This window comes from Eleutherodactylus coqui, chromosome 5, assembly GCF_035609145.1.
Source record: "Eleutherodactylus coqui strain aEleCoq1 chromosome 5, aEleCoq1.hap1, whole genome shotgun sequence".
In the NCBI taxonomy this organism is placed as follows: domain Eukaryota; kingdom Metazoa; phylum Chordata; class Amphibia; order Anura; family Eleutherodactylidae; genus Eleutherodactylus; species Eleutherodactylus coqui.
In genome coordinates, this window is record NC_089841.1 from 142,849,289 (window position 1) to 142,861,934 (window position 12,646).

General features: G+C 41.0%; 1 protein-coding gene across 1 annotated transcript in view; it reads left to right on the top strand.

Moving 5' to 3' along the window:
- Window positions 1–12,646, top strand: part of KNTC1 (kinetochore associated 1) — a 148,612-nt gene that overhangs the window by 71,484 nt on the left and 64,482 nt on the right. The window contains exons 34-35 of the mRNA XM_066603314.1: window positions 2,080–2,369; window positions 3,649–3,821. Coding sequence (XP_066459411.1) covers window positions 2,080–2,369; window positions 3,649–3,821 — 463 coding nt within the window. The remainder of the gene's footprint in view (window positions 1–2,079; window positions 2,370–3,648; window positions 3,822–12,646) is intronic.

Below are 12,646 nucleotides of genomic sequence, written 5' to 3' on the forward strand. Positions count from 1 at the left end.
TTGCTCATTGATAAACTGGGACCACCGACCTGGCAGAACCCTACACTAACATCTTGTCTGCTTTAACTCCTCCTAAATTACTAGACAGAAAATAAAAATTAGCAAAAAAAAACTAGTAGGTCCTCAACTGAGAAAAAGGGACAACAAATAAAGAGAACATCCATCAGCAATTGGATTTTTTTTTTTGGGTGAGGGCAGGGTAAAAAAAATGTATTCTGTTTTTTTGTTTTAAGCTTTAAATGACATTCTTCGTGCCATTGAAAGTTCTTCTACAACATATTAATGCATAATATAAATTATAGGAGCCATAATTATTGTTTCACCAACTGAACACACAAAGGCCCATTTAGACAACGATTATCACTCAAAATCCAACTTTTGAGTGATAACCGTTGCGTCTAAATGTGCGGCCATCGTGAACTTTTCGTGCACTATTCATTCATCTGTGATTTCTAGTAAGCTAGAAATCACCGAAGACTCTTATCAGCGCCGCACAGTGATTTTTCTCAGGCAGCGCTGATAGTATTCTTTTAGCTGGTATCCCGCTGGCAGTTCTCAGGGGTGGGCCAGCCGCCACTGCTGCCTCGACGGTGATATTACAAAAACCTCTTAGTACCTTTGGGGACAAACTACTAATCTATTCACCCAATTGGTGGCTACATTTGTGGAGGTGGGTTCATAGCCTCTCTTAAAGGGGTTGTCCCGCGCCGAAACGTGTTTTTTTTTTTTAACCACCCCCCCCCCCCCCCCGTTCGGCGCGAGACAACCCCGATGCAAGGGTTAAAAAAAGATCACCGGACAGCGCTTACCTGAATCCCCGCGCTCCGGTGACTTCTTACTTACCCGGTGAAGATGGCCGCCGGCATCTTCTCCCTCCGTGGACCGCAGGGCTTCTGTGCGGTCCATTGCCGATTCCAGCCTCCTGATTGGCTGGAATCGGCACGTGACGGGGCGGAGCTACACGGAGCCCCATTGAGAAGATAAGAAGACCCGGACTGCGCAAGCGCGTCTAATTTGGCCATTAGACGGCGAAAATTAGACGGCAACCATGGAGACGAGGACGCCAGCAACGGAGCAGGTAAGTGAAAAACTTTTTATAACTTCTGTATGGCTCGTAATTAATGCACAATGTACATTACAAAGTGCATTAATATGGCCATACAGAAGTGTATAGACCCACTTGCTGCCGCGGGACAACCCCTTTAAGCCTATCAGGGCGCCCCTGTAGAAAGAAGGTATGTCCTGGAGAATCCTCCAATTGCTGCTCTGGGCACCCTTTTCCTGAGCTGCAATGGTTTACCATGCTTTCCAGGGTTAAAGCCTGCCCTCAGCTCCTTTTTTTTCCTCAGGTCCTTTTCCTCTCCAGGTAATTTTCTTCTTTTTTCCTTATCTCAGCATCCTAGCTCACCTAGGCTGAGACCTGAGACCATAACTCTGTGGGTGTTGGCAAAAGTCCTGGCTCAGTGATGCCCTTTCTACGCTCAAAGTGTAGAAAGGCCTACCATAAAAAAATACAGCTTGTCCTGCAGAAAAAGAAGTTCTTATACAGCTGTAAATGGAAAAATGAAAAAGTTATGGCTCTCGAAAGGCGGAGACAAAACGAAAATAAGAACTGAGATGGTTCCAGTCCAAAAGTGGTTAATTTACTTGTTTCTAGTGTAATTTTTGTGAATCTGATGAGCTGCAAGCGGTCATACCTCCTACTGCTAAGCTTTGCTTACTACTTTTTATTTCTTTTTTTTTTAAGTGGCAGGACATTTTTGCATACAAGATGCCATGTGACAAAATGTGCAACTTCTATACGCAGGGAGCCATGTTTAATATATTTGCACTATATCTTCATACGTGAATGAAGTGTTCTTGTGATGCAGGAGGACAGTTTATCTACTGTAGCAAATCTTCTTAAAGTTGTGTAGCACTAGATATCATATTTATCTCCCCCCCCCCCCCCCTCACCCAAGCTGTTCAAACTGCTTTGTTGGTAGTCCCAAAACGCAGATTACTATATGCTCTGAAGCCTGCAATCTGTTAGTATCTTGAAGGTTAATGTAAAGCATAAGTTATTTTTATGTTTTGTAGGAAGATTTTGATATTTTCCTTTCACTTGAGGAATACGAAAACCGATCTTTGGTGTCTCAGCTTAGAGAAGAGCACATTACAGCTTATGAAACTACAAAGTCTAAGTTAAAATCTGAAAAGACACCAGAACAGAATTCGGGTCTTGATAAGAAATCCAAAGTGCCTTCAACAGAATCCAGACTTTACAGACTTGCTTTACTCTTGCAAGTCACAGAGCAGGAGCTTGGTGCAGAATTGGCCTTAAGGGCATTAGCTGCTGGAAAGATTGAGAAGGCACTGCAGATTTGCAGGTATGATTTGGCACAAACATATTAATTTTTTTTTGTCAATACTCTATACTTATTCCATCATTACCATCTAACTTTTTAGCATCTTAGATATTTATTTACCTCCATGTATTGCTTTTCAACACATTAGTGACCACCTATATGCCTTTTTACAGCGCCAAGAATGGGCTTTCTTCCAATGCATGTGCCTTTTTTGTGGTTACATTGGAAGATTGTCATGGGTGTCTTGTGTTGGATATAGTGGGAGTACAGCTGTCAGAAGACAGCTGGGCTACTGCACTAATTGCAAGGATTGGTGCTAAAGGTTTAACCCTTTAGGTGTAATGGTCAGTGTGACTGCAGCATCTAAAAGGCTGAGAGAGGGAGTGTGTTCTTTCTATACCTATAAGAGCCTGGGTAATCCCACTGTGGTGTCCTATTAGGCCCTGCCAGAGGCAGGATCTAAGAGGCTTGTAAAATGCGTGGCAGTACTAATGTAATGCTATGTATTCAATGAGCAATCAAAGCTGAGGAAGTTCAATAATGAGAAAAAAGTTAAAAGTAAAGCTAAATAACAAAATAAACCCCACACAAAATTGGAATTGCCACATTCGTAATCACACTTAAAAAGTTTGCACATCGTTAAGCCTGCACAGCAAACACCATAAAAAGCAAAGATATATATATAGATAGATAGATAGATAGAGAATTTGGCCTCAATTGCTGTTTTTACATATTCCTTTTCACAAAAACAGAACATAAGGAAATCAAATAGTCGTATAAACCAAAAAATGATACCATTGAAAACTACAGCATGTCCTGCAAAAGAAAAAAGCCTTCACACAGCTCCGTCAGCAGAAGAAAAAAATGTTATGGTTCTTTGACTGTGGCGATCCCCAAATGTATATATTGTATAAAAAAGTGGTTTTAGTCTGCAAAAATAGCAAAACATGAAAAAACTATATAACTTTTTGGTATTGCTCTTATGCCGATTCAGAGAATAACTGTATCATTTTATTTATACCGCGTGGTGAAAAAAGACAAACCCCCCCCCCCACCCCTCCCAAAAAAAACAAAACAATGGTAGTAATTCTTTCATGTACTGCAATCCTGTTTTTGATAAGAAGGAAAATACGACCATGTCAGTCTTACGCCATTAGAAATATATTTCAAATAGAAATTCCTCATGATTTTTTAATCACTCTGGTCTTTTTTTGTTAACTGATGTATCTATGCTAGTAGATTGCAATCTTATTGCTACAATATTCTACCTATGTCTATTAACTTACAATTTGTTTTTCAGTGATTTGTATGAGCATCACCGTAATGCTCAGACTGCACAATTACACTTTCTTGCTTCACAAAAACTTTGTCAAATGCTGGAAGCAAATACTCCAATGGTAATTCCCCCCGGAATGAATCTCCCTTCTGTTATTTACCAATTGTCCTGTAAGGCATCTACCATATGCAGTCCAGGTGAGATCTAAAACAAAGTCTGGAGACCAACCATTAAACTAAAGAAGAAAGCACATATTCTACAGGTTTTTTTTTTCTTTTTAATGAGCGTTGAATATAAATCAACGAAGTAAATTCCCACTAAAAATCGATCGTGTTGCTATAACAGTTGCTATAAGTAAAATGTGTTAAGATGACATTTTAATTGCAACAGTTGAAGCGGTGAGGAGAAAGAAACGGAGTGGGGTTGAATGGCAGATTGATTTCTGGAATGACAGGTTGTAGTCCCTCAATAACAGTATGTGAGATAGGGATGAAAGGTGGAAAAAAGGGATTATAGTTATAAATTATTACATATCATATATATACACACACACGCATACTCAATGGAATAATTTTAAGCCGATTTTAAGTTAGGCCGGCAGCACACAAACGGGTCTGTTTCCGCATGCGCGAGTCCACAGTGGAATCTGAATCCTACCGCGGCCGTCGACTCTGCAGACTTCCCTCTCTTCATCTTTATTACTATTGCGGATGGCCGCGGCTACTCGCGACCTGTCCGCAATGTCAATTGTGGATGAGCCGCGGGTTGGACGTCTTCCATTGACTTCAATGGAAGCCATCCATGCGGACACCGCAGAAAAAATAGAGCATGCGAAAATCGCAATTCCTTTCTGGGAGTGTGCAGAAGAAAGCGATTTTTAGATGGCATGTTCCTGTTATAGTATTTCCCCTCTCCCTGGATGTCCTAACATTTTATTAACTTTTTGAAACAAACATTAAAACTCTCTATTACTAAATAATAACCCACGATTTAACCCCCCCCCCCCCCAACGACCATCTCCTCTTTACGACCAGTCACGTCATTTTCAATATTACCAATTTATTCATATTGTCCTGACTGTAATGCAACGTTGTATTGGTGAACTGCGTCATACATTCCTTGATTTCACTGGGACTAAGGAATTTCTCCATTTTTTTTTTTGAAAAACATTTTGGGGCTTGGGATTCCACTATCTCAATTCTCTCCATTTTCAGAAGAGGTTTTAACTGTTGTATGACCTCATTTATCCCTGGGGGTTTGGCTTGTAGCCAGCTATGCTTTCTTTCTATTTACAGCAATTCCCAATAAAGGCAAAAGAAAAATGAGAAAAAGATTTAAGCCATATTAGCGAAGCTAAATCAGCTGCAGCGTTGCATAGGATTCCAATGATATCGCTACCTGAAAGTCAACAAGCATTGTAATTGTATTTAGAGCATAGACCTTTTCATACTCTATTAAAGTTGTTTACCTTGGGTATTAGATTAAACTCGGACTATCCAAAATGTTACATGGATAGAGCAGATGTCATGCATATGGTCTGGGACTGTGGAAAATTGTGTGAATTTTGCAATGTGGTACTTGAGATTTTCTGAGACCTTGTATATTGGGCATATTCTTTTGGAAATTCACAGAGCTTTGTATCAGGTGCGGAAATTGATTACTGCCCATTGGATGCAGCTTACTTCACCACCACCCCTCCCCCGGATTTAGAGGCTGCTTGACTAAGTCCTCATGTCCACTAGCTAAATGGAATTGCGCATTCCGCAGCGGATTTTGCCCATAGGGAATCATTGGCCATCCGCGGGTCCATTAAATTGATTTTTGCACCCATGGATGGCATTTTAAAAGCATTGCATTTTTCATGTGCGGGAGAAAAAACGCGGCATGCTCCATTTTGCCGCGGATCGGCAACATTGCTATCACATTGATAGCAATGTGTGTGGATATCTGCATGTGAAAAAAATACCATTTAAAGCAAATCTGTGCGGAATCCGCAGCAGATTCTGCGCGGATTGTATTTTTCAAGTGGACACGAGTCCTAAAGGGCCATTTACAAGGGATGATTATCACCCAATATTATGGGGATGATTATGATTTGTTTACATATAATTATGATCGATTTGTTTGGATTTGCTAATGATATGTTCTATGTATAGATAAATGTTTTGAAATTAAGGAGTACTTATATGAAAAAGTATAATTTCAATAAAAATGACCTGATTATAAAATGTTAGGTTGCTTTTATACGGGACGACCTGTCGAGCGCAGATGCCTAACAGGTCATCCCAGAAATGATTTTTCTTGTACTTTTACACAGGAACGATCAACGCTAGTGAATGGATGCGGACTGCCGTGAAGATCATTCTGGCTTGCCCACCTCCATTCACAGTAAATGGGCAGTGGTTCATAGATGAACGACTGCCTGTTTACACAGGCCGATCCGTTGTTCAGCTTCTGCAAACATTATTTCGTTCGTCATTTAATTTTTATCTTTCGTTGTGCATGCATTTAGACTAAGTGATAATTGTTCAAATTCCTCCTGATCGTAGGAATCTGAACGATTCTCGGCTCGTGTGAAAGGGCCCTTAGTTCTGATCATTCCTCAGACAGCACTGAAAGGGTTAAGGTCCTCTGGTGTCTAAATGGACAGAAGAAAAGACAGTTGGCATAATTAATAAGCTCACATAGCCTCCTTTAAATACTTTGGAATCAAAGAACAAACCAGTGTTTTGTTTTTCTTCTTATTGGACAGCTGGTGTCCTGTTACCTCCTGGACAGGTGTCCTCCCATCCTGGGAGTGGTCCCTAAGCACCAGCAACTGTGTCCCCTATTCATTATTATGACTGTTCTCTGTCGGTCAGAATACTGCCTGATTGTGGGACTGGCCTTGCTAGCAGCACCATCTCGTTGTACTTCTACAACTGTGCCCACTTACTGCTGTAAATTCTGCTATTTGCAAGCATTGCCATATAGCAGATCTGTTAACAACACATGCCCTTAACAAAAGCACACTGGATCTTTGATCTGCACATGCATTCACTGTTCTCAGCCTTTGGCTCTGTTTTGCATGCCCAAGATTATCTAGTCTTGCAAGATCTTAGCTCCTATTATTTTCGGACGCTGTCAGATTCCAACACTCTGAACACTCTATCCTGAGAGATGAGCTAATCTATGTGCAGCCTTGTATTTAGCAGCCTGTTTATGCTCCTCTGGAATCAGCTGGCTGAGGATGGTTTCACATCTGCGTTAGTGCTGTGTTTAAGGTTTCTGTTTCTCTTCTAAGTTTTTGGAGGCTGTAAAACTGAAATAAACGGATCAGTTTTTTCCCCATTTATTTTAATGTGTTTTCAAAAAAAACCTGAGTGCTTTCATTTTGCTTCATTTCCATTATGCTTCAGTTTTTTGACTGGAATAAAAACGCTGAGTAGTTTCACATCTGCGTTGAGAGTTCTGGTTTCCTGCTCCATTCGGTGAGCAGAAAAAAGGGAATCCCCTGCCCTAAACGGGTCCATCTTATGATGGAACTGAACAGACCCCATTGAGTATAATGGGGTCTGTTAGCTTTCCCCTCAGCTGCCCCACTTTTTGCTGGAAGAAAAAGCTCTGCGTGCAGCGCTCTTACTTCCAGTATTTTGTGCCGGAGTTGCAACCGAATCTCCATTCGGAGGTTCTAATGCAGATGCAAAACCACTAAGTAGTTTTTCTTCTCTGTCTACATGTCCACTCATAAAAGCAGGGAGAGAAGAAAAATATCTAGATCTAGATTGTTAAAAGTTCAACCAGCTATTTCCCAAAGATTTATCGGAAAACTTGTGTCATGGTTGCATATTTACGGAGGATAAAACACCATCTTGTTCAGAAGCTAAGGAGTTCTTTTTGTGGTCTTAGTTATATTGACACTTTTAAGCAAGTAAATTCTTCACATGGGAAGAAAAAATCCCAAGTGATTTGTGGTTTAGTCTCCTCTGATTCTGACTCTTTACTATCAAGTCTGTCTAAAGGTTAAGGTCCATTGGACTTACGGGCTCTGGTCTCCCTGATAGTGCCTATCTTTTTCAGAAAAATGTTGAATTTATCAAACACATTAAAGGGGCCGTGAAAACAAATCTACTACCGTATTTTCCACCCAAGAAGGGCAAATTCCTTCCAAAGTATTCTTAGATATATATTTGAGTCTGGTTAAAACCTGAAGAAAAATTTTGGCGTAACTTCCAGATTTCAACTTGTCTGTAAGTTTAATCCAAAGTCTGGTGAGGACTGGCACCTTCCACTTAAAGTTGTTCTGGCTGTTGGCAAACTGTCCAAGCGTCCTATATTTACTTTTGAGCAGTCCTTGCTTTCATGGGATTATATGAATCATAAAGTAGACTCCCTATTGAAAAGAGTGTATGCTACGTCAGCGACCAGCTGTTTAAAGCCTCCGTCCCAGTAGCTTAGAGCCCTCAAAATATGTCTCAGCCAATTATCTAATAACCCGCATGGATTTAAAAACCTCTGCCCTAGATACACCTTTCTGCAGGTTAGGAAAAATACAGCAGAATTCCTTTGCAATTATCCCCTGGATACCCTCCGTCTAACCTTCAGAAATTTGTCTCTTTCGAACATCTTCTAGACATTCTTTATGGACTAATGAAATTATCAGAAGACATTACTTTAAAAACTGACTTTTGTGCCCTGCCATTAACCCAAGTTCTCTCTTTGGTCCCACAGTTAAAGATTTTAGAGTCACTTAATAAGTATAAAAAGGTGTCTCTTCCTCATCCACCTAATACACAAACAAGTTTTTCTGTTAGCGATATAAAAGACTAAAATCCAGAGGCACCTTGAGACCACCAGAAATATAAGGAAACTTGATGGCAAGAAGCAACTCCATGAACAAAGGCTTTCTCTCATCCACAATTTTAATTACATATGACCCCAGATACAGTGCTCCTCAAGTGCGCGCAAGACCTTTATGCTTGTCAGTGTGGTTAGAGAGGTCATCTGATGCTTCAGTCACTGCCATCATTTCAGTGGTCTATGTGCTGAAGTTTTTCTCATTTCCCTACTACAGGTTCTTTCTTACTTGCCACTGCAATCCAGTTGTGGTGTCCATTCTGCAAGATTTCAGCAACAGGGATGTGTTGGAACCAGTTCCTACTCATCGTTCGTTGTCTGAAAAGCATTCGGGATTGGCGTCTACTCGTATATCTCACATTCCTATATCAGAAAGAGAAGAGCAGGTGTGTATGGCGATAAATACCAAACCAAAAACCCCCCAGTGCTTACATTTTGTGATTTTTTTTTTTGTGTGTGTATGTATGTATATGTGTATGTATGTATGTATGTGTATGTATATGTATATATATATATATATATATATATGTATGTATATATGTGTGTATGTGTATATATATATATATATATATATATATATATATATATATATATACACACACATATAATATAGTCTTGAACTCGCTGATATGCTTGAAAAAGGCTCTGCAATGAGCCGAAACGTGTTGCACTTTATGAAATAAATCTTTTCCTAAGTAGATCACCACTACTGTCTGACCAATTGGGATAGTCCCCCTGCTGGGATAATCATTGCTTTTCTGGATTAGGAGAGAATTATTATTCTCTAAGGAGGCACCCCTGTGAAGTAAGTGCTCTCTACTTCTCCATTAAAGCACCATCTGGGGCGCTATTTTTTTTGTTTGTTTAGTTTATCGCCATACACACCTTCTCTTCTATTTCTTTTTTGGCTATATATTGATATATGCCTGGGTCCCTCATCGATGCTCTCCTTTGTGTGATGTTTATAAGACTAGTACGTGCTTGCTGACCAGGATTGTGGATGTACCAGAGTTCCCCCTACCTAGGCGAAACCCGGCTGCGTCAGGGTGAGTCACATAAAAACCTTTTGCCGCCCTATTTAAAATATCACGTCTGAACATTCTCTGACCCAGCTCTGGACTGCTACCTTCATTGATTATTGTTTCTTCATATCAGAAAGAGGAAATTCAAGATGGAATCCATCAGTTCTAGAAGTACGATTCTCCAGTCAAACAATTTCCTCTCTACTATCAATCTCAGGGACACATATCTCCATATTCTGATTCTGAGAAACCACTGAAGACTTCTCAGGGTAGCTGTCCTTTTACAAGGTTATCTAATATATCTGCAGCCCACATGTCTTCCCTGCAGACTTCAGCTCTGAGAGTTTTTTCATAGGTGGTTGTCATTGTGTCAGAAGCCCTGAGATTGCAGGGAATTCATTTAGTCCCGTTTCTAGATCACTGATCAGTGAAAGTCTGCTTTCTAGACCAGCTTTATTAACACTTTCAGATGACCATCAAACTTCTCCGACAATAGCTTTCTCATGAATGAGGAAAAATCTCACTTCTTTCCCATTAGGGAAATCAAGTATTTGGAATACATTAACACATTTGTCAATGAACTTTAGACTCTCCCATAAACGAGTGAAGAATCTGATAGTGGGAATCTCCCTTAGCAATCTCTGTCCAGGCTTCAATGAGACTCCTGGCCCTACTAACATTTGCTCTGAAAGTGGTACCCTGGGGACGTTTCCACATGAGAAAACTGACATTTATTTCCTGGAGTCTGAAGGCAACACAGCTTTCTACCCTTGTATTGCTAAAATGTACGCCATAGTTATTTGTTTTTGTGCGGTATTTAACCCTTTCCAATCCAATTATTTTTTTCTCAGCCATTCTCCCTAGCTCCAAATAAATGGGAGCTGGTGAGAATGGATGAGAAAAAAATACATTTCCCTGCATCCTCCTGAACTGACAGAGTTCAGGAGGGTGCAGGTGCTCACTGCACCTTGGAGGGACCTGCTTACCTGTCCGGCGTCTTCCGCATTCTCCCTTCTGCCTCCCGACTCGGCGATCATGTGACCGCTGGGGTCACGTGACACCGGCGGTCACATGATCGCCGGACGGAATCTCCGTGCATTACATAGCGCTAATTGAGTGCTATGTAATGTGTAAAGGAGAAGGCAGAAAGGGTTAAAAACCCTTTCTGCCTTTTCCTCGAGGGTCCTCAATGAGGACCAGTGCAGGAGTGTATCTGCACCCGATGTGTCTGACGATCGGGTGCAGATGCACTCCTGCACTGCAGTGTCGGGCCTGCCCCGACATCGAAGCTGTGGAGGGAAATTATGATGTCGGGGCAGGCCTGACATTGGATTGGAAAGGGTTAAAGAAGACTCATTGTGAGCTTAACAGTTATGCACATTGCCTTGTCTTCTGTCCAATTGGACTTCAGGAAATTAAAAAAATCAGGTATGCAAATTTTGACACTAATTTGCTATGATCTTTGTATTTCAAGGGGCATAGCCAGGGATTAATTTATATGTATGAAAGTATTCCAATGACAGTAGTAATAGACTTGGTCATTTACATTCTCTTCAACTCAATTATTGATGCACTGATCTGCCAGAAGGACATGTGACTCTGTTAGTGCTGTAGATCACATGCTCTAGATCTGACTTATGATCTTCCTTGGCTGTCTGCCTTCCCCTGTGTACAGTATGTGTGATCATGATGTCATGTGTATGGGCTGTCTCTAATGCGATTTCTCAAGAGCACAGACTAAATATCAACAGTCATTAAACTAATGTGAGTCAGTCCTTGTACATGACATCTGGTGCTATTTCTAGGAGTTGCAGATAACTTGCTAATTCTGGGGGCCTCCCTAATCGCCATTTAGAATGTGTGCTCCATGATCAACAGTGGCAACCAGTGTACATCTTGTGCCATGTATACAGTCCTTGAACAGCTGTTCGAGGGTGCATACTATTTTATGAAATGTGAGGATGTTGAAAGTAAGTGAGCAACTTGCAACACTGAGATCCATTGGCAACTTTGAAAGGAGCTTGCTACTCGCTGGGGGGGATGGTAGAATGGGAGTGCAGGATGATCAGGCTGCTAGCTGGGTGCAGAAGGGGTAAAGGGATGAGATCTAGGGAGTCTGGTCCTGAACTGGCACACCCCCAACAAGTTTTCAAAGTTGGCAGATGAGGGGGATGCTATTACACGATTAGCACTGCTACAGTATGACATGGTGTCTGACTCCCAGGGGAATGTCTACTCCAGTAAAAAGGGGAATAGGAGCGCAGGGCAGGCTAGACAGGTTCTGGTAGTGATAATTATTAGGAGGAGAGACAAAGACTGGGATCGTGAAACAGTGTGTTGTCTTCCTGGTGCACAAGTTCAACACATTGAGGATCGGGTTGACATATTACTGGGAGAGGCTGGTGTGGATCCAGTGGTCTATATTGGTATACATTGGCACTAATGACAAAGTTAAGTCGCCAGGATCATCCTCCACCCCGCTCGAGGAAAGTTCGCTCTCTGCCAATAGAATAGTAGTGCTCCACTCGATGCAGGCTTGAGTAATTGCATTGATAAGCTGTAGAGAAAAAAACCTAACGTGATAGAAGAAAATTTTAACTGCATTTTTGAAATTGACATGCCTATTTTAGTTTAAATCACCTGAAAAACTAAAGTTCAGAATTGTTCCCCAGTGTTAAATGAATAGTAAAAAGATAAATATTGAAAGTGGTGTCCCTTAAATAAATGTAGAAAAAATTATAGAGGCTGATGAGGAGAAAGCAAATCTATTCGTTTTTTTTTTCTCTAGTGTGTTCACAGAGGAAAATGAAATGTCAGATGAGATGCAGAGTGATAAAGTGAACTCTCTAGGCCCATTTACACGCAAACACAATCTTTCAAATGATTGAGAGATTGACCGTTCTAGTGATCATTTTGCATAAAGTACTAATGGGCACTAATGCCCATTAGAACTTTAACAGCTTCATTTGCATGTAAGTGAGCCTCTAGCAGCTGTTTTTAAATCCCAGCATGTGGTCTGGACTTTGCACTCAGCTTTATTGTCTTTGCATGGGCTGCCAGCTAAATACAATGTAATCAGCTGCTCTCGCGGAGAACACAGCGTGCAGTCCCTGCTATCTCTTCCTGGCTGAATGGTAGATTTTAAACTCCCCTAAAAATTATCG